Genomic DNA, 20,737 nt, shown 5'->3' on the forward strand with positions numbered 1-20,737 from the left:
GCATTGTTGGTTAGGGGGTCCTAAGCAAGCATTTCACTGTAAGGTCGACACCTTTTGAATTCGGCGTGTGACTAATACAATTTGATTTGATTTGATCAATTAGCCTATCCACAGGTTAGCAGGATCCTCAGGGTAAGGGACGATGGATTGAAATTGAACTGGTACATTTTCGACTAAGAAATAAACGAAAATCCGTTTCCACTAGTTACCACAGCCGCAAAGTCATGATGGCTATATCGTAAAAAATCATAAAAACAAAAATGGACTTTTGGGTCATAATTTAAGGTTTGGGTTAGGCTTAAAATTAGTGGTTAAGAGGATAAATTGTAGAAATGGGCGGGGTTTATAACTTCGTGGCTGTGGTAAGGTGACGACCGAAAATCCCAGGCAGTACGAGCAAAGATGGTGGATGTCCTCTAGCTAGCTAATATTAGCCCAGTCGTAGTCACAGCCACTGTCTAACGTTTGTCATTCAATGTAACTCAAAATGTCTGTTGCTTTTGTACCGAAAAGACATAGAGGAAAAGCTCAGATCAACCAAGAAACCATCCAAAGAGTAAGTAACGTTAGCTATCAGTTTGTTATGTTAATCTGTGTAGCATTTAGCTAGAATGTTTACAACTGTGTCTAGCTCATTAGCTAGCTGTACAGCTGGTTTGTTATTTGGCCTACATTCTATCATACAAGGTGGTAGCTTCGGTAAACAAGTTTCCAGCTGTGTTAAAAGTGTTTCATATTTTCCAACTTTCAGTTACTGGACGAAAATGACCAGCTCGTAAGGTGCATCACAGAGTACATGCAAAAAGGACGCGCAATGGAATGTGTACAGTAAGTTCAACTTCATCCATATCTATGTGTTATTTCCCCTAGAGTTGGTGATGTCAACCCTTCTCCTGGAGCTATTGGGTTTGCAGGTTTTTAACCAGCTCTATATAAACACACCCGATTCAGAGTGGTGCAGTGTTCTAAGGCACTGCATCTCAGTGCAAGATGTCACTACAGTCCCTGGTTCAAATCCAGGCTGTATCATATCTGGCCGTGATTGGGAGTCCCATAGGGCGGTGTACAATTGGCCCAGCATTGTAAATAAGAATGTGTTCTTAACAGACTTGCTGTTATCTATGCATAGTTACTTTAACCCTACCAACATGCACATCGACTAACCTGTACCCCGCACATTGACTCAGTAAAATATTTACTTAAAGTAAACTGCATTGTTGGTTAAGGGCTTGTAAGTAAGCATCTCATGGTAAGGTGTACACCTGTGACAAATACAATTAAGTTCCTGATGAGTAAATAATTATGGTGGTGCTGAGGAATAGGGTTGGCCTCCCTGCTGTGTTTTAACTACCATACTGTAAACAACTTTTTCTCCACCAGATATCAACAGATCTTGCACCGCAACATTGTTTACCTGGGAACCATAGCAGACGCCAGCCAAACTTGGCTCCAACCACAAACGTATGTTTTGTCCCTCAATGAAAATGCAACCAGCTACATTCATTGCTTGACCATTGTTTTGTTTGTCGATGTTAACCAGTGACGGGTTGCAAATTGACTCAGATTCCAATTTTCAGATCCCCACCAATGGAGAGGAACCAACATTGACAGCTCAGAATGGACATAAAGCCATCATACATAGGCAATTTCCTCTGAATTGATTCACAGCTATCATTTTATTGAAAATAAATGTTGCTATTTTTTTCCTGACCTACTGCTGTAAAGTAACACAAGGTGCATTTAGAGTTTGGGCATATTGAGCTTTTGCAGAATATCATCATTACTCCCAACAGGTCAGTTCGTGGGTAAGTCACTACTAGGGGTAGCCTTGGACAATGGCTATTATATTACTGACAAGGGTTGCAGTTCAGTGGACTTAAGGTAAAAGATGTTACAGCAAAGTTCTGACTTAAAGCCTGCTAGTTAAAAGTAGATGTACAACAGCCTACTAGGCAGCCTGTCACCCCTCAAATAAAAGGATCATGCATGAAGTCTTAGAAAATACAATATTCAATTGCTAGTAATTTTTATTCATTTTTGTTGCATTGCTGGTACACTTGGGAAGATTCAGTTGCCAGCTCAAGAGAACAAGAAGCCAAGCAGTCCCCCTTCATATCTTCTGTCAAGGGTAACTTTTTTGTAGATGCCACAGCTAAAAAATGCTAACGGTTACAGTCCAAGGTCTTTAAAGATGTAAAAAATAAAATTTAAAAAAAAGGCAGCAAAAGTTTGGGAAATAACACAGACAATGCAACAAACCCTATATTTTGATTGTGCAAAGCACAGAACTATAAAAAGATATTCATACAGCAAACATCTCTGTAAACATGGTATGTTAGTTTTCAGAAAACATTGTGTCATTTCATAAATACAGGCAACATTGGCATCTGCAAACATCACAAAAAGTTAACATTCCGGGCCTTTAAATACAGCCCGTAGCCGTAGAAACTGAAGAAACATGGGCAAAAAAAAAAATACCCTACACAATGTTTTAGTGTTTATAATGGCATATTTGGTAACCTTTATAGATATGGTGTAGTTAAACTCTGAACTAAAGAAATGAATGTGCCTTCACATCTTGGGGGGGAGATTGTGTTAAGTAACATACAGTAATTGTAGAACATGTAAGAAAATACAAAAATAAGATTAATACTGTCAATATTTGTACATGAAAATATTGTATTTTAAAGGAACAAACAGGTTTGAGTTACTGCCAATCGGGGAAAGAAAAGGAAATGAATGCGCTTTTTGATCATAAAGACTTTCCCTAATGCTCTAGGGCTCGTAACTTTATTAATAAACTGACTTCTCTTCAGCACCATTTATCTTCTGAACAACACTTTGGTTGGAAAATAATATTATGCAAGTGCTATTAATACCAACATGGCACATAGTTACTGCTATATATCTTTTACTCTGTCAGTTGTTGAAAAAGTAGTATTTTTTTTCAATTACACCTCTGCAATGATTATAATATTTATGCTGAGCCTGCTCAAAGCCTCTTAATAAAAAGTAGTAAATTATTATTTATATTTCAACTTCAGTAATTTACAAGCTATGGAACAGTAGATGTTAGCTGTAGTCTGAGTCATCTTACATGAGATTTGGCAGTTACAGCTATGTAGACAGTATACAATTACGGGGAAAACTAGAGTGCCTCGTTTAGAGCCCACCCCCTAAAATCTTATCCCTTACACATTTTCAGAAGGAGAAGAAAAGTGGATGATGGCCGTGCATGTTTCAAGCTCGTCTGAGGAAACACAGTATAAACTTTATCAGGCAGACTAAATGCTGCCAGGATGACATGCATTGCTTACAGCTTTTACATGGCAGTTTAGAATGTCTTATTCAAATAGGGGGTGTTTGAAATGGAAAAATACATACAAAATGTTAAGTCAGTATGAACAATGCAATTTTGCCTGAAAACACATACAAAATGTTAAGCCAGTATGAACAATGCAATTTTGCCTGAAAACACATACTTACGACTGTTCAATTTAATGGTTATTCCAAAAGGGCAACATTACTAATGGTCACAGCGGAACTTGCTTCAGAAATACAGCTACAGGTATTCTACCATGCCAATGGACTCATTTGTTTAGTCTGTATCAGTACTGGTTAAGGTAAGAGGGCCTGTGCTCATGTTTGATGGGGAAGGATTTAAAGCCCTTGCTGATGGGTTTGTGCTGTTGTTGCTGATGCTGCTGGGTATAGGGAGAGAAGCCAGAGGAGATCCCAGTGGAGGGAGGGCAGTCACTGGCAGTGGACCACACCGGAGACTGCAACATCTGCATGGAATCACTCCATTGGCTGGAAGGGATGTTCATCTGGTACAGGGAAGAGCTTGGATTGGGCATGGTGTTGTGTTGAGTGTGAGTGGAGTGCTGCCATGGGGCCTTCGGCGGCCAAGTTTTAGTTTTGCTTTCCTGTGGAGTAAAATGGATGGAAATGGGAGTTGATCAATACAAGATCTTTAGCAAAAATAAATAAAAGGGGGTACATGTTAACATTTAAAGAGATTCAATATAAATCATATATACAGATTCAGTTAATGATAGAGGCTTCAATTTTCTGGCCCAATTACTGTACTGCCCACAGACTCTTAAGTACACACACTTTCCTTACCTGGTTATTATCATCTCCCAAGTGATGGAGGGGAGGAGAGGGAAGGGTACACACCTCCTGCTCACCACAGCTGTGTTTTCTACAGGCAGAAGAGACATGAAGCTCTACAGCACAATATTGATAGTTCACATCATGAATAACAAAACAGGTTGTAGGGAAACCAAAAGAACAGTAATATACTATGGTGTACATTTAATACATGGTGACTCAGTTGTACCTTCTTTGTTTGACGGCTGCAACAAGATCAGGTCCAGAGAACATGGAGAACAGGCTGTCCCCATTGGCTGAGGACGTCTCATCACTGGAGCTGGCAGAGTCTCCCTGATTGGCTGACCAGCTGCTGTGGACCACCTCCCTGTTTCACATAAGTGGCATTCTCAGTCAGAACTACCTGAAACACTATGAACATCTTGTTCTTACAAATCGAACGTCACTAACAGGCATGTAAGATTGATTGGCATACTTTCTAGAGAGATGTTATATACAAAGAGGTGTGAATAAATTGTACTAGTAGGCATGTGTCATGTGAGATGGAGTGGTGTATAGAGCCTTGAATGAACGTACCCTGTAGTACTTTTGGCAGACTATATAGAGCCATATGCCATATACAGAGATGTGTGTATCAATGAGATGTTAGGTGTTGATTGTGATTGGGGAACGTACCCCTCACTGTAGTACTCTGGGTGGGACCAGGTCCTGTGCTGCTCATCAGAGACGGGCCAGTTGCCGCGGGTGTTGCTGGGTCGACGGATGTGCTGCACCTGCCGTTTCTGCTGCATGGCCTGGCTGACTCCGGCAACGTAACGCGCAAACTCAGGGTCAGAGCCAACTGCATATGAAAGAGAGAAAACACAGTTCAGTTTAACATCCTCAGCTTTTCTGTGTGTGTACCCCACAGCTCAATCCATTCAGTCAGACTGTCTACCATAGCAGAAAAAGCACAATAGCCGTAAGCCAGCTGAACACAATGGCCTCTGCTCTGAAATAAAAAGAGTCTGCTGCACTGTAAAAACAGCAACTGACATTGTAAATTCAGCATAACATTTAAAATTATAACATCAGAACTTCTGGGGGTTGGGGGGGGGAGACAGCTGCTCACTGTCAGACAACCTACACTTACAGTGCATTTGGAGAGACTAGAGACGACATTTGGAGAGGCTAGTAAGGTCCTGTAGTTCAGAGTTTGTGAAAATGTATCTGAATGGCAAATGTGACTATGAAGGTTTTTCACTTCCTCAGGTTGCACAAGATAATGGCCGCTATTCATTCAGGAAATCGTATGGAAATCAGACAGACTAGATCATAAATCTTTGTCAGCGAAATATCACCACCCCAAATGGCTTTAATGGTTACAATGAGATTATGTAAGCACATCTCCAAACCACAAAACCCCAAGAAAAATCAAAAGCAACATATCCTCTCCAGGCATAATGACTGCAGTGCTAAACAGTAGTATTTCCTTTTTCCTTCTCGGTCTTTGTAATGAAACAGCCCAGTCAACACAGCTCCAAGCCCCACTGCTGACACAGTTCTCTCCTACCATGGAATACCTGGAGGCTGTGAGCTGCCTGCCTCACCACCACAACCCAGACAACCTACTGATAATGTGGAGGGAGGGGGAATAACACTGTCCTAAAGGAGGCCGCTTTTCTTTATCGGAGGTCAAGACACTGGATCTCACCCTGGCTACACTTTGACCAACGATGTGCAGGAAGGAGCCAACTTTCATTGTTATTATATGGAGTCTTTGTAGTCGACTGCATCCTTCAACATGACAATATGCAGATCACACACTGCTCTGACGTGTTATTATCAACCACCTAGGTTATGTTCAGTGAGGAACACCATAGTACCTCCCAGTTTCTCTCTGTTCCAAAAGGTTCACTCCCTACTGAACACAACCCACATTAGTCAGAGGAACCCAGAGTGTTATCTGGGTTTGTGGATAAGGGATAAAAATGACTCACCTGCGGGGTCAAAGGGCAAAGTGTCTCCCAGCACACCAAACACCCCCTCGTTCTGGTCCCTGTTGGGCCAGGTGTTGTTGCGTGGACCTTGTGGCTTCTGCCCCAGCATCTCAGTCATGACACTGTCCATGTAGGTGCTGACCAGCCCCAGGCTGTACAGGTCCGAGCTCAGGTCTGGGAGGCCAGGTGAGCCCCACTGGCCAATTGGCCCCAGGGGGGAGAGCCCTGATGGGGGAGGGGGGCCCTGGGGAGGAGGCTGCTGCTGGCTGGAACCACTCAGCCACTTGCTTGGCACTCTCTGCTGGGGAAGAGCCTGGGGTGGAGGCTGTTGGGAGGGCAGGTGAGGTGGAGCATGCTGCTGCTGACCAATAGGCTGGAGGAGGTGTTGGTAGTACTGCAGTACCTGCTGGGAGGGCTGCTGTGGTGGTGGTGGCTGTTGCTGCTGCACTGGCTGCTGATGCTGGGGAATACTCTGGGTAGGGGGCTGCAGTGAACTGTGGGAGACAGCTTGAGAGGTTGGGGTTCGGTCGGTGGCTCCGCTCGGGGGCTTCAGCTCGGCGGCGTTGGCAGACGCTACAGAGTTCCTCCTTTTGACCAGTGGGGAGGCTTGCTGGGACTTGCCCATATTGAAACCTGAGAGAAAGTCAATGACGTCCTGCATCTCCTGGTCCGTGGGGAGGTTCATGCCCTGGTCGTCACACACTGAACCGTTCTGGGGCTGGGTGGGGTCTGGGTTGCTGGACAGGTTGCCCAGCTGTAAGATGCTCTGCAGTCTTCCATCTACTGCGTGACCCAGGCTCTTAAACTGCTGGTCTTCAGAGCTGCTGCTAGAGGAGAGCATGCTATGGGATGGGGTGCTGGGAATGGAGTAGCTGCCCCCACCACCACTGGACACAGAGCTAGAAGAGGCCTTCTTCGTGAATTTGGAAGTTAGCTTGGAGATAGTTTTGGGCAGTCCACTGGGGGCTTTGGAGCCATTTCCAGGAGGCAGGTCTACCTGCATCCCGTAGTCAGGGCTCTCCCGCTGTAACTGCATCTGAATGGTGGGCAAGGCCTGTTCTCTGTGGAGGGAGAAGATACATAAGCATTCAATGACATGGAAAATTACAACAGCTAGCTAGATTTTCTATCAGGGCAAATGTAAACTAAAGCTTGAGAATGAGGGCTATACCTCTGTCAGCCCATGCCAATGTGAACACACAGCAGGTTGATTCTTTCTAGGAATTAAAAATGCAAATGCCTTGGACAATATACATCCACTCACTTGCACTCCTTCCACCTATTGATGTCAAAGACGGCGGTATATAGCACGTCCACCAGGCCGAGGGTCTTCTCTGGGTCCAGACTCCGCTGCAACAGAGACATGGTGGCTGGGTCCTCTTTCAGGCACCTACACACAGGACAGTCAGGACACAGCACGACTGGCATGTCCAACATAACAAATACATTTATGGGTCTGTTAATACTTCACTTTACTGTCCAAATGTGATAGTTGATTGAGTTCAGTGTTGGCTTATGCAGATAGAAAGTATGTAGTTTGCTGATTTAGCCAATTGTATGTCTAAGGATTCTGAATACTTGGAATTCCCTTGCTAAGATAAAACTGTAAAGCATGCTACATTTATTTGCCAAATAATTTTTTGGACCTGTAAAGCAAGCAGATTGTTTTTCCACAGAGGGCAGAAGAGACAAATATGAATAATCCTACTCACCATGTGGAGGGTACTTGTACCACAACTCTGGAGCCCTCCAGAGCAATCTGTGGAGCATAGGCTTCCTTGTTCTCCATCTGAGCAGTGTCAACAACCACCTGTCCACACAGTCAGAGAGCTGCATCAGCACAGCTTCTAATAGAATGCATTCCCTCACAGTCAGCTACGCTTGTGCAAGCAATTCTACACGATTATATTGGCCCTTTTTTTTCTCTCAACTCTGACTGTAAGCAAAGCAGATATTGTGGAAAGAAATTGGTACTCTAACACATCAGTCTCCTCTAAAATAATAGGCAATTCAAGCTACAATTCAAGCTACTTTGGGTGAACAACAAATATACATGCTTCCAGATATCCAGCCCAATATTTTCCAGTAGTTCTTTGAAAGAGGCTCTACCTTCTAGATAAATGCAACTTGGAGAGGGAGGACCCTTCCTGTCTCACAGGAAGTCAGCCTATTGTTATTTATATAGCAGGTGTATCCTCAGGACCCCTGGGCAGTCAGAGGGCTGAGTCCAGGCCTGTGAGAAACATACCACCACACCCACCAGGTCCCAGACTCAAGGTAACAGGTAGAGAGAGAAAAACAAGAGCGAGATGCAGCAGCATAGGCTCCCAAAAGAGGAGAATTGGCCAATTCAGGTGTTGAGAATCTGAAAATTAATGTCCCAGAAAGAACAAAGCCATTTTCACTGTCTGGCAGATCCACTATGAATAATGTTAAGAGAAAGTAGTCTCCTCTTAGGCTGCTATGCAGGGTCCCACTGTCTGTTCTTCAGAGCTCATAGCTCAGATAAGGAGTTCATATAAAGCTCCCATCCACCACTAGGGATTGTTTTATACACAGCGCTGCTGATGGGTGGATAAGAACACTCCCCAGGCCTGACGCACTAAATATTACAGATCACACTGAGGAACTAAACAAAGTAGAGTAGTGGATGACTGCTGCTTTCTCTCTGTTGGCTGGGGGAGACTCATTTCAAAGTGAACAGCCAGAGATCTGTTTGAAGATCCAACCAGATGACCCCATCCTTTACCCAGATGCTGCAGGAATGTTGGCTTCACTGTGTGTCTACAATGAGTTTGTTTACACCTCTTGGCCATTCAAAGGAACCCAACATACCTTCCCATCATCTCGATTACACACCTCCCAAACAATGGCCTCAAGGTTACAATAGACTACAACTTGCAGCCTGGCCCAGAGCTATAATGTAGAGGCTTCACTAAGCAGAGGCTTTAGAGTTAGTGAATCTGCTCAAGGCAGGGACCTCTAACAAATTAAATATTCCTTTACCTTTTCATAAAATAAGTGAAGTTGGTTGAACCACATGGCCGTACTGCTAAAGCAAAACAATCCATCAGCTAATTTAAGATGAGACAACAGTTTATGTTGACATCTAAACGAGACAAGTATTTTAAGCTGGGTGACTTTGATGCCCTTGTTGACATCTTAAGTGGTGCTTTGTACTCACCAGTCCCGCCTGAGCGAACAGTAACTGGACGGCGGTCTTGCAGGCCATTCTCCAGCTGGAAGGGCAGACCTGGTTGAGGACCTCTGTGACGGGGGAGTCATCCCGGGGGGTCACTCCGTTCTGCCCCACTGCCTCTTTAATGAGCTGCAACATGGTGTGCTGAGGATACAAAACAGGGTGGCCGGTGTGAAAACACAAGACTAGTGCTTTGCATCAGCAGCAGTAATGTGGACCTGACAAAGATCCACTTTGGATTGAAACTTTGTTCATTTTTTTGCCAAATAAAAAAGGTATGGTGGAGCAATAGTGAGTGTGGGGGTCCTATTCATCTCTTCTAAAACACTAACATAGACCAGAACAGGAAACAGTAGCAACTACAAAGTCCCCTCTTGTTAAAGTGTCTAGGCTCTCTAGTTTAAAGGGTCCTGATGAACATGCTGTTATTTCTGAATCCAGTAAATGGTGAGTCAGATAACTGACAGATAGTTTTGTCCCATAGACTGGGGGAGAATCTCACTGTAAACTAACGAAGCAGATGCTGATTCTATCCAGACCCAAGGCATCAGATGTACCATGGAATAAGTGTTAAGACATCCACATCAAAATATTAAAGCCTTGCCAAATACAAAACTCACAGCCCACGTAAGTCATCAGAGGTTGAAATTACCGTCTAAGTGGCTCTAACTTCCTAGAGAGAGCAGAGTGACCCATTCTGGTCAGCAAGGTCAAACTATGAAAGACTTAGGAAACCACCCATCACAGTAGCCTAGCGCCAGGATGCCAGCGAGCCAAGGCCAGGGGTGTATTTACAATGTTGTAGATAGAAATGTAATGAATAGAGCTGAATATGACTCCCAAGCTGATGACTCCCGATTTAACATGACAATCATATATGTTCTATGCAATATCTGAACATTCTATAACATCAAGTCCTCCATAACAGACATACCGTTTTCAGTTTGAGGTTGTCAGCCGCCGATTCGTTGAAGGACACTCCTTTGAGGAAGTGGGCGCCAATCTGCACAGGTATGGTGGGCAGCTCACATTGAATGGGCTGGGAGATGGTCTGCATCCTGCCAGCCTGCTGGGCCTCCGCCTCACTGCAGCAGCCCTACATAGTAGACAGAGAGACCGGCGCAGACACAGGATGTACAAATAGGTTAGAGGCAGGGTTTTGCTCTTATCACAGCCACTATAATACAAGGCTTTACCTTTCCTAATGAGCTGTAATACATCCTGTGCTTAGAGTAAATATACCTGTAAAGCTGCCTCCACAGATTTGGGATTGAGGTGAAAGCCAGCTTTCAGTGCATATTCACTGTGGCCCATACTTTCTAGTGCCGCTTTATAAGCCTGGCGAGAGGAAAGAGAATATCATTTGTGTAAAATTAACATGTAATTAAGTCAGGCTAGCTATCGCTTCATCCAGTCCTTTCATATCCAAGCCATCAACACGTTGATTTGAAGCAGCCTTTGCTCTGTAAGGCACAAGGGACCCAGTTAGAAATGGCACCCTATTCCATATATAGTGCAATACTATTGACCAGAGCCCTGATTAAAAATATTGCACTTTACAGGGAAAATGACCAGGAATAAGGCTCTGGTCAAAAGCAGTGCACAAGCCTATATTGGGGAATAGGGTGTCATTTCAGACATTGACCAAGGCTGTGGTGGTCCTGCCGCGTGCGCCATCTACCTGTAAGGCATTGTCGATCTTCATGTTGAGCTCCTTCAGATGGTGATCAGGGATGTTGGGGTTGTTGGAGCAGAAGAGCTGCTGGATCTGGATGCCTGCCAGGCAGCCGTCACGTCCCCTCTCCCTCAGACGTCCTGTGGCCTGGAACACAGCATAGTCTCAGGTCACAGAGCAGTTTACACACAGCATCACATACCCTAGTACAACCCTTACACAAAAGGGGTCAAATAATAAAATAAACAAAATGTACATGCATGGGGTAAACTTTTTAAACCACTGCTTTTGGGGTTGTGGGTCAAAAATTTGAGAACCAATGAGCCAACGAACAGATTGACGATTTTCTGTAGAGCTGTAGGATTGGGTGCAGTGCAAATGTCAAACCGTATGGAGAGCGGATTGCCATAAATATCCAGCGGCCAAAATTGTTTGGCGAGCAGGCATTAATTACTAGTATAGGCGTACTGGTCTTTTGGTATGTCAAAATAGCTTGAAATGTATTATTTATTTATGAAGTTTGCATTAGGAATATGTTGTTAAAATGAATTATTACATAATCAAAGTGTGTTGTAGACAAAATAATGAAAAGTGCTGTCTGGTAGCCTCTAACAGACATTTAGAGGCTACCACAGTCATTGCATGTATAGATTAATTTTTTTTCATTACTTGACTCACACTTAGAATGCACGACTTGGACTTGACTCTCGACCCATTCTACTTGTGACTACTCGAGACTTGGACCTTGACTTGCTTGTGACTCGGTCACACATCTGGTAGATTGTACATTTTAGAACAGTGTTGGGCCTAGATTTGTGAATAACTGCTTCTATAGGGGGGAAACCGACCGCCTCCCTCTTTGAAGACTACCCAACATTGCAGTGAGGCCCAGCCATGCCCAGCCCAGACATATCGCAGCAGCACATTCCAGCAGGATATCCAGCCCCGTTCCCTTCAGGGCTAACACCCCACATGCCAGGGCTTAACAGATCAATCAGGCCACTCACAATTCTCCATTCTGGCTCCACTGTACAGAACAAAGCTCCAAATGTGCCAGGGGGACTTTTATTATCTACGTGATTAACCAGCTAGCTCCTCTCACAAAATGGCCTCCATTTCAGTTAGCTAGGGTTTGTTTGGGGATGTGTAGGCCTAGCTTAAAGTGGAAGAGGGAAAACTAGCAATGCAGGCTCATATACTGTATACACAAACTTCTCAATGGGAAATAGGAGGAAATTGTGGCTGGAATGGTAGCTGACTGCATTTCATAGGAATGTGTAACAGTCAGCTTGTCACATTTTGAACACAGTCTATTTCCACCAGCTAGTCACACCAGGAAGCTCCTTGGTGAGTCCTGGGGGCGCCCTGGCCTCCATGTCTAAATACCTCGGCTGCACCCTTCCATGATCGTGAGGCCTCCTCCAGCTCCGTCAGGGGCCCAGGGCAGGAGCTCTGGGAGCGGACATTGCTGCGTCGCTCCTGGGCCTGGGCAAGGGCTTCCGCCAGGCACGACTGTGCCACAGGCTGCACCTTCTGCAGGGCCTGGGATAGGAACTGGAAGTGCACCTGCATCACCGTCAGGAAGCACCGACCCAGCACCTGGAGGAGAGAACACATAAGATTCTAAAGGTTGTGATATGGACAATATCAGGAGAAAAATAAATAAAATCACACCCCTGACAAGATTACATTAGTGGGAGCCTTGATCATTCATCATTGTTTTCTAAGAACACCAGTTCTCAAAGCATACGGCCTTGGCATTCCTTGTTTTTCATTACTCAGAAACTAACTTAAGTGATGTTGGCTTCAGTGACTTGGATGTTTAAATTCTCCTTAAAACGATGATCTTTGTTAACCCTGTGAGTCCTCTTAAAATCAGATTATCTAAATAGGATAACATGCATTGCATCAATTTACTGCTTTAAAGACGCTCCTCTTTTTTGAGGAAAACCCAGCTTGAAAACATGACATTATTTAACACAAAAACAACTTGTGAAGGGCTATAACCACAAAACAGTTCAAGGCTGGATTACAGTGAGCCACTGAGAGAATTGTCTATTTAAGAGTTAGAACATTATGGAAAACATGACAGGCTAACATTGAACAAGGCTAGATGAAATAACTTTTAAATTTAAAAAAAAAAAGTATATCAAGGCCATGTTCTGCTTGTTAACATGCCCTCTCATTTTCCACACAACTCCACCAGTCTACAGTGCAATGTTACCCCAGCAAATAACTTTCTACCATAATTGGGAAGCGCAGTTTGTGTTATAAATCAGTCTACTCTGAGAGCCAAGGCCTAGCACTGTAGTCGTAAAGCACTAGCAATGCTTACAAAGTTTGTTTGCTCTTCTCCTTCAACTTAATAGTGTAGCAGATTTTCCACATCGTGATGGCACCGTCCCAGACCCTGTGCAACGGGTGACTCATATAAACAATAAGGTTCACATTTACATAAGTGAAGAATTGTACAGCTGTAGGAGTCAGACATGTTTGCTGTCCAGTTAGCAAAAAGAGGAGCAAAACAAGAGCAACAGGACACCACAGCCGGCTCACTGTGGTCACAGTGTTCTTTTTCAGGTACGTGCTGAAAATATATTTTGGCTGAGTTGTTAAGGACAGAAATATGCCGCCCTGTTTAAAAGCAGACAGGAACAACAAGGCTGGGATGTCCTCATTCTTTAACACATCATGGGGGCACAGACACCGACTAGGCCTATAGACTTACTGACCATTTCCAAGGCTTAGTCCAAACCCTTTAGAGCCCTCTTCAGCTCTGATTCTGAAATAGGACCAAATAACAGTTCACGTAAAGAAATTGGTCAAACATGCAGTATTGGTTCTGATCCATGAGTTATGAGGGTGAGAAACACGTGCTGCTTATGTTGGACTGCTAATCACAGTATAAACACTGGTAACACCTCACTCTCAAATGCATACCAAACACTGGCTCAATGAATAATGATATGGTCCCTCTTCCCTCATTTTCCTAATACAGACTGTCAAACAAATTGTAGGCTGTCAAGGAATTGAGTGGCGAATTGTTTAACAAAATCTCTTAGCGGTCAAATTGAGTCCATTTAATCAGTGAATGTAACAAAAGCCCTATTATTACAGATTATGGTTAAACAATTTGAATGCTTTCTTCATTTCTAACATATTTTGAGAACAGTGTTTTCCCGGGGGTTTCCGGGCTAATTGCATTTTGGAACAGTCACACATAACCAAAAAGCCATGTGCGCATTGTTGAGTTTATAATATGAAGAAATAAAACATTATCAACATTTTAAGCTAAAATGGTCTGATCAGCCTCATTGCTTTCTTATGTGCAGTGGTTGTATGGATTTGGGCTGTGTCATCCCGGAACTGTCCCAGTGTCCGTTTTGAAATGTAGACATATTGATCGTCCCAGGGACAAAAATGTGGCCTTACATTACCAGCCCTGGAGGGGATTATTTTAAAGATATAAAAAGTATTTGGTTGTAATTGTAATGTTGCAATATTTTATAGGCTAACAAAGGTGGCCAACCATCCTCCAGGAGAGCCTTAAAGGAGCAGTGTTGTGTTTTCAGACAGGCTTGAATACGCAAAGAAGCCAATAGACATGAGTGTAGCCAACATTGTCTGATTCTCTATGGTTAAAAAGATGGTAAAGCATTTTATTTTGCAAAGTCATACAATGATGTACAAATGGTGTTAAATACCATTTATTTATTTTAAGAAACTTATGCTTTTGGACAAGTAAAAAAGGCAAAAAGGTCATGAATAGCTCTGCATTCTGAAAAGTGACGTAAAATTGCTTATAATACCATTAATACTATTATTTTTGGACCAGCTGTACAGAACACTATAAAAGGACATGATTATCTAGCAAGAAAAATGTAAAGGTTGCAACAAAAGATAATTAATCACACATGGGGATAAGATGAAATTTCAAATCGGCTCATGGAAAATATGAGGAATAAAACTACAGGGCCAAGCCAACATTTAGCCGCATACAGGGCTGAAAGGCAGGCTTAAACAGTGAGAAGAATGAATCGAACAACTCATCTTCCCCATTAACTAAGGACACATCTATTGTCTTCTTGAAGTGGAAATCATCATCTATCCTAGGAGTGAGAATAAAAACCAGATGCCTTTGTGTTTCATGATTTCTTCCTGTCTAAAATACCTCTTTAATGCTGTTAGTGAGTGGCCCTCACCATCCTAGCCTGTCTTCTCTAGGATGGCCATTTCCAAAGGTAACATCTATTAGACCCTTTTCCAGTACACAACACACTGACGTCACGTACAGATACATGCGACTCTTGGCAGCAGTAAGAAAACCATCGCGATCTGCATCCATTCAATAGCCTAGATTTATGTTATTATTACTTCTATAAAAAATAAAACGTTTCGGGGTTCTCATACTCTTACAATGACGTTTTGATTCTTGCTTGAACAGTCGCTAAGATTATATTTGGTTGTGATCTTTGCAAAATAACTAATTTGGGATGTAGCAGTTCGCTATAATGCTAACGCTCATTGATATAGGCTGTAACAAAAGCTAGCCAAAGAGCCATTTTACTGGTTGAAGTGCTTTTTAAGTATAATGCTGTTGATTTGCGATGAGGACACACTTATATTAAGCAGGACATTCAGTCGAGCCTTAAAATCCAATCATATTCCAAAAGTAGTTTGAAATGTACTCATAAGCGACATGTAAATGGGTTCTTTTTTGCCGTTCTATAAGAACTCCCCCTTGTTCTGCCACCAACTTCAGTGCATCGCCCTTGTACGGTAATGTTTACAAACACAGAAAGGGGTCTATTAAACCAAAACAGGAAGTGCTGGTGCTAGTGTCTTGCATATCAAACATGATACTCATCTATTATTTTGACAGATTTAATTTCTCTTAATTAAAGAAACCAGGTGACATTCGTTACATACAAATTCGATGTTGTAATCTAATAATGGCAGCTGTGAGCGTGGCCATAAAAATCAGGGGTAAAGGAGTCATAACCTAAGAACACAAGACTGACCATGTAGTAGACACTTGATATGAAAGAATCTTATCAAGTAACAATTCAACTTTTGGGAAAAATTACACAGAATCCTTGAAGCCCACTGAACTAGGTCAGATGTGTTTTTTTCAGGGGTGTTTCGGGATTGCTGCTTGTGCAGTTGTCTGCCTGGCTCTGGCCCTGCCTGTACTGTGGTTGCCTCATGTGCAGAACCAGAAGATCTCAATTGCATTCTATGCATGCCTTCTTGTCCCTTTCCTTCTCCTCCAATGGGTTTTGAGAAGGAGACGAGGAGAGAGGATGCAAGGAATATGCAATCAAAATCTTCCCCAGGACTCCTGTCTGGCTGGCCTGATCATCACTCCCTCTATGGTTTCGCTCATACACCCAGTAGACTGCCCCCTAATAAACAATGACATTTTCATGCATATTTGGCAGCTGAGACACTGAGCAGCCAGGGTAGCCAAGCTCTGAAAAAACACACATTTTGTTTTCCATACTGACTGGACTTGGGGGGGGGGTGATCCTGCTTCCTTCAACATTCCACAATTCTCCAAACTCAAAATTGCTTTTTTTGTTCTTCATACAGACCCAATTCTATCTTTTCCATACAACTGCCAAGATAAAATGTTCATACACACAAAAATGGAAAAGCCATTTCTGTCACAAATGTAGTAAATCTCTCTGGGGACATGGAAATGGCCAACTGAAGGTGTACCATGTACTTATGTGAAAAGCAATTTTACATAAACAATATTTAGCTTCTCATGGAGGAAATGGAGGTTAAAAAAGTGAATCCGTAATGAGTGAAACTATGATGCACATGGCCATTTTGGCCTTTGTCTTCTGTCTGTTGATAAATTCCTTCTACTCAACCAGGTCTGAATATCTTATTCATTCCTCAATTCCTGCACATTGGCAAGACTGAGGTAGAGCAAAAGCACACTTTTATTTGACAAACGCACTGTTGTTATTCACAGACGCTAGCTGAAGCCAGAGTGAGTCAGTGTGGCTGCCAGACAATCCTGCCGCAGTCTGAACTTTCACTGAGTTGGGCTTCCCCTCCTTTAATATTTATCTGTGCATATCCAAGACCACAGACTCAAAATGACAGATTGTGGTGCAAAAGTCTTTCCTGCTCTGGGCACAACCACATCCACTGAGGCCCTGCAGTCCCTCTCATAAAACAGCCCTGGCCTGAACATTCAGCTTATTCACTCACTGTCTGCCACGGAGGCCTTGCTCCCTAAATCTGTTTAAATCTCCAAGATGAGAGCAAATACATCTCAAACATTCACTACACAAGAGGCAATTTGCTTGCTGCCTAAACAGATGTATTAAAATAAATACATAAATTGGCATTCCTCAAGTACTATATAGGAGTGTCACTACCCTGGAACCTAATTTCTGACTGTCTAGGCAGTAGGCACAGCTGTAGCATCATTAGCACAAGGCTTCTCATCCACAAATGCCAGTGAAGTCTAATATTCAGTTACTATTTTCCCAAACAAACAATGCAAAAAAAAAAAAAAAAAAAAAAAAAAACTTTAAGAGCAGCAATTCACAATTGAGACGTAAGCAACTTTGCTTCGCTTTACTTTACTTCAGCTGGGCATCTTAGAAGCAGCCTTGACCTTAGAAAAATGGAACATAAGAAACCAAGCAAAAAGTGCAAAAAAAACCCCAAAAAAGTCTAGCAAAAATTCTAGTCTAGACCCTCATAACAAAAATTTGGTATTTAAAAAAAAAAAGTTGGCAAAACATGCGATTGACAGCAGGTGGGAGGAGCTATAGGATGACAGGCTCATTGTAATGGATAATGGAACTGTATCAAACATATGGAAACCACGTTTGACGTTCCATATATTCCAATTCCATCCAATACAATGAACCTTTCCTCCTATAGCTCCTCCTACCAGCCCCCACTGATTGACAGGGAAATGGATAGGCGAGGAATGGAAAAGACTCAACATGTTATTTTACAGGTAGGCCTAATTGTCAGGATAATGTAATAACTTTACTTTGACAGGTGTTCAGTGTGTGTCCAGGTCGGTAACTGTAACCCTGGCAACCCGTTAGTTACCTCTACATCCTGCAGGCTGAAGTCGTTCTGGTCTTTGAAGTTGGCAGCCCCAGCGCTCAGCTCCATCAGCATCTTGGCGATCTCTGGCTTTATTGCTGCAGTCAGCCGGCTGGCCGCCTCCATGACATGTTCCTGCACGTCCTTAAGTTGCATAGCTGCTTTCGAGTAGTGGGAGTTCCTGAACACGCTGCTGAACAGGTCAGTGAGAAAGGCGCTGGCCCTGCAGAACACATTCAGTGCATCCAGGTACTTGGAGATGCCCTGCTGAATGTCGGCGACCGCAGTGGTGTTGGGGGGAGGTGGTTGGCAGCTGCCGGGCATGCCCATCCCGGTGGAGCCACCCATGGGGGAGCAGGTGGAGCCCAGGGGGGCACTGAGGGTCCGGCTCAGCTCAGGCATCTGGTATTGCTGGACTTTCTGCTTGGACCCGCCGAGCAAAAAGCGCCGCTTGTAGTCCATTTTACTTTCCTGCGCACTACAACAATACATAAGTGTCAGGCTGACTCTGGAAGCTCCGGATTTCAGCCAACCAGAAGCTCTCTCTTATGGAATACAACAAACCAATATTCCTGGAATTTATGTAAAAAGACAACTTAAGGGCTCCATCTGCCAGAAGCTCATCTCAAAATGCTTTGTAACTAACAGAGCGATGCAGAGAGCAGGGTAAAGACTTGCTAACTGAGTGTGATGTTTATGTGCAGCCCTGCTGCAGCTCACGGTGGACAGTCCCAGCAAAAATAACAGGCAGAAATGCACCTTTCCAAATCTGTATTTTCTGCCTCAAAAGGGAGTCAATGGTTTATGAGAGGACAGATCAAAAAACTGAAAACACTCCACGATTCTCTCATTTCAAGACAAGATTCATGTGCATAACAAGTCCTTCAAAGAAGCAGAAAATGTCTTTGTATAACATGTATATAGTTTGTATATTTAGATGTTTTTACTGATAAATCTTTAAAAGTTGTAAGCAAAAAACAAAAGCCAAGAATCTGAAAAGAAATGTGGCACTGGTCAACAGCAAGGAGTCTGACAAAAAGAGACTAAATCGGTTCTCCGGTAGGACAATGCCGCCTTGTCACTTCACTTCCTCTCTGCAATGGCAGCCTATTGGCTGTGTGTATGGAGCAGAGCGAGGGCAGACAACCAGTCCGTCAGAGATTCTCTTCACATTGTCTGTGGCGGTGAGCAGAAGCCAGCTGATTGGACTGCTGTTGGAAACTCCTCGCCGTTTCCTTCTGCTGGCGGAGGTAGTTATTAATCACTGAGGAAACAAAATGTGCTCCCAGATCTCGCCGCTTCTCCTCCACAAAACGCAGATTAGAAGAGCGACAAAAGCACAAATGTATCTGTAAGGACTCTATGTCATTTCCTAAGGGAGGAAAAGGGAGAAACAAAAGAAAGTTAATGATTTCAGAGGAAGGATGAGCTGTTTCAAAGTGCTGTTTTTTCCAATAAAACTTGGCAGTTGAGCATTTCTTGGGAAGATAAATTGTAGAACAGACCATGCCTTGGAGACAGAGGGGACCGGACATGCAGGGAAACCCATGGACCTACCATGTCATGGGAGGCAGCAGCGGAGAGACAACATCAAATCAAATGTACTTATAATATAATTATAATACTAAAGTGCCTATAAGAACATCCAACAGTAAAATACAGAAACCCAGCCTAAAACCACAAACAGCAAGCAATGCAGATGTAGAAGCACAGTGGCAAGGGAAAAACTCTAGAAGGCAGGAAACAGACTGAGGGGTGGCCAGTCCTCTTCTGGCTGTGCCGGGTGGAGATTATATGAGTATATGGCCATTAAGGCCAGATTATTCTTCAAGCTGTTCAAACTAGAGGTCGACCGATTATGATTTTTAATAATAGAATACATCAATAAAATCAATTTAGCCTAAAGTAAATAATGAAACATGTTCAATTTGGTTTAAATAATGCAAAAAAAAAAGTGTTGGAGAAGTAAAAGTGCAATATGTTCCATGTAAAATATGTGCCATGTAAGAAACATGTTCAGAACATGAGAACATATGAAAGCTGGTGGTTCCTTTTAACATGAGTCTTCAATATTCCCAGGTAAGAAGTTTTAGGTTGTAGTTATTAGTCCTATAATTCCTATTTCCCTCTATACCATTTGTATTTCATTACTCTTTTACTATTGGATGTTCTTATAGGCACTTTAGTATTGCCAGTGTAACAGTATAGCTTTTATATCTCTTTCCTTGCTTTCGAACCAGCAACACAACGACAATTAGCGCGCGCTAACTTACTAGCCATTTCACTTCGGTTACACCAGCCTAATCTCGGGAGTTGATAGGCTTGAAGTCATAAACAGCACAATACTTGATGCACAACGAAGAGCTGCTGGTAAAACGCACAAAAGTGCTGTTTGAATTCATGTTTACGCACCTGCTTCTGCCTACCACCGCTCAGTCAGATACTTAGATACTTGTATGCTCAGTCAGATTATACGCAACGCATGACACGCTAGATAATATCAACCATCTGTAGTTAACTAAAAGGTGTAAAAAAATATATAATACAAATAAAATCAAAAAAACGGCAAATCGGCGCCCAAAAATACTGATTTCCGATTGTTATGAAAACTTGAAATCAGCCCTAATTCAAATCTGCCATTCCGATTAAAATCGGTCGACCTCTAGTTCAAACGTTCATAGTTGACCA

The 20,737-nt window shown here is 43.0% G+C and overlaps 2 protein-coding genes across 5 annotated transcripts in view; one reads left to right on the forward strand and one right to left on the reverse strand.

Annotated features, from left to right (window-relative positions):
- Nucleotides 1-367: 367 nt before the first annotated feature.
- On the forward strand, nucleotides 368-1,710 carry ss18l2 (ss18, like 2). The gene is made up of 4 exons (XM_024419209.2): nucleotides 368-556; nucleotides 752-828; nucleotides 1,381-1,461; nucleotides 1,578-1,710. The coding sequence occupies exons 1-4, from the start codon at nucleotides 488-490 to the stop codon at nucleotides 1,606-1,608; spliced, it is 258 nt and encodes an 85-aa protein (XP_024274977.1). The 5' UTR covers nucleotides 368-487; the 3' UTR covers nucleotides 1,609-1,710.
- Nucleotides 1,711-2,009: 299 nt separating this feature from the next.
- Nucleotides 2,010-20,737, reverse strand: part of LOC112249332 (granule associated Rac and RHOG effector protein 1-like) — a 40,749-nt gene continuing 22,021 nt past the window's right edge. For 3 of the 4 annotated variants that reach the window (XM_042331002.1, XM_024419183.2, XM_042331003.1), the window contains exons 2-14: nucleotides 18,053-19,421; nucleotides 12,353-12,565; nucleotides 10,973-11,113; nucleotides 10,534-10,629; nucleotides 10,226-10,387; nucleotides 9,277-9,435; nucleotides 7,805-7,902; nucleotides 7,357-7,482; nucleotides 6,093-7,153; nucleotides 4,789-4,954; nucleotides 4,343-4,480; nucleotides 4,126-4,204; nucleotides 2,010-3,926 (exon numbers count right to left, since the gene is read on the reverse strand). In XM_042331002.1, coding sequence (XP_042186936.1) covers nucleotides 3,609-3,926; nucleotides 4,126-4,204; nucleotides 4,343-4,480; nucleotides 4,789-4,954; nucleotides 6,093-7,153; nucleotides 7,357-7,482; nucleotides 7,805-7,902; nucleotides 9,277-9,435; nucleotides 10,226-10,387; nucleotides 10,534-10,629; nucleotides 10,973-11,113; nucleotides 12,353-12,565; nucleotides 18,053-18,541 — 3,246 coding nt within the window. In that variant the 5' untranslated portion in view covers nucleotides 18,542-19,421 and the 3' untranslated portion in view covers nucleotides 2,010-3,608. The remainder of the gene's footprint in view (nucleotides 3,927-4,125; nucleotides 4,205-4,342; nucleotides 4,481-4,788; nucleotides 4,955-6,092; nucleotides 7,154-7,356; nucleotides 7,483-7,804; nucleotides 7,903-9,276; nucleotides 9,436-10,225; nucleotides 10,388-10,533; nucleotides 10,630-10,972; nucleotides 11,114-12,352; nucleotides 12,566-18,052; nucleotides 19,422-20,737) is intronic. The other variant, XM_042331004.1, reaches the window with a different exon arrangement.

The sequence above is a fragment of the Oncorhynchus tshawytscha genome, linkage group LG12, assembly GCF_018296145.1.
Source record: "Oncorhynchus tshawytscha isolate Ot180627B linkage group LG12, Otsh_v2.0, whole genome shotgun sequence".
NCBI classification, from domain to species: domain Eukaryota; kingdom Metazoa; phylum Chordata; class Actinopteri; order Salmoniformes; family Salmonidae; genus Oncorhynchus; species Oncorhynchus tshawytscha.

Coding starts and splice junctions, on each gene's coding strand:
- ss18l2 (XM_024419209.2), top strand. CDS start 488: ATGTCTGTTGCTTTTGTACCGAAAAGACATAGAGGAAAAGCTCAGATC. Junction 557..751: donor ACCAAGAAACCATCCAAAGA/GTAAGTAACGTT, acceptor TCCAACTTTCAG/TTACTGGACGAAAATGACCA. Junction 829..1,380: donor CGCGCAATGGAATGTGTACA/GTAAGTTCAACT, acceptor TTTCTCCACCAG/ATATCAACAGATCTTGCACC.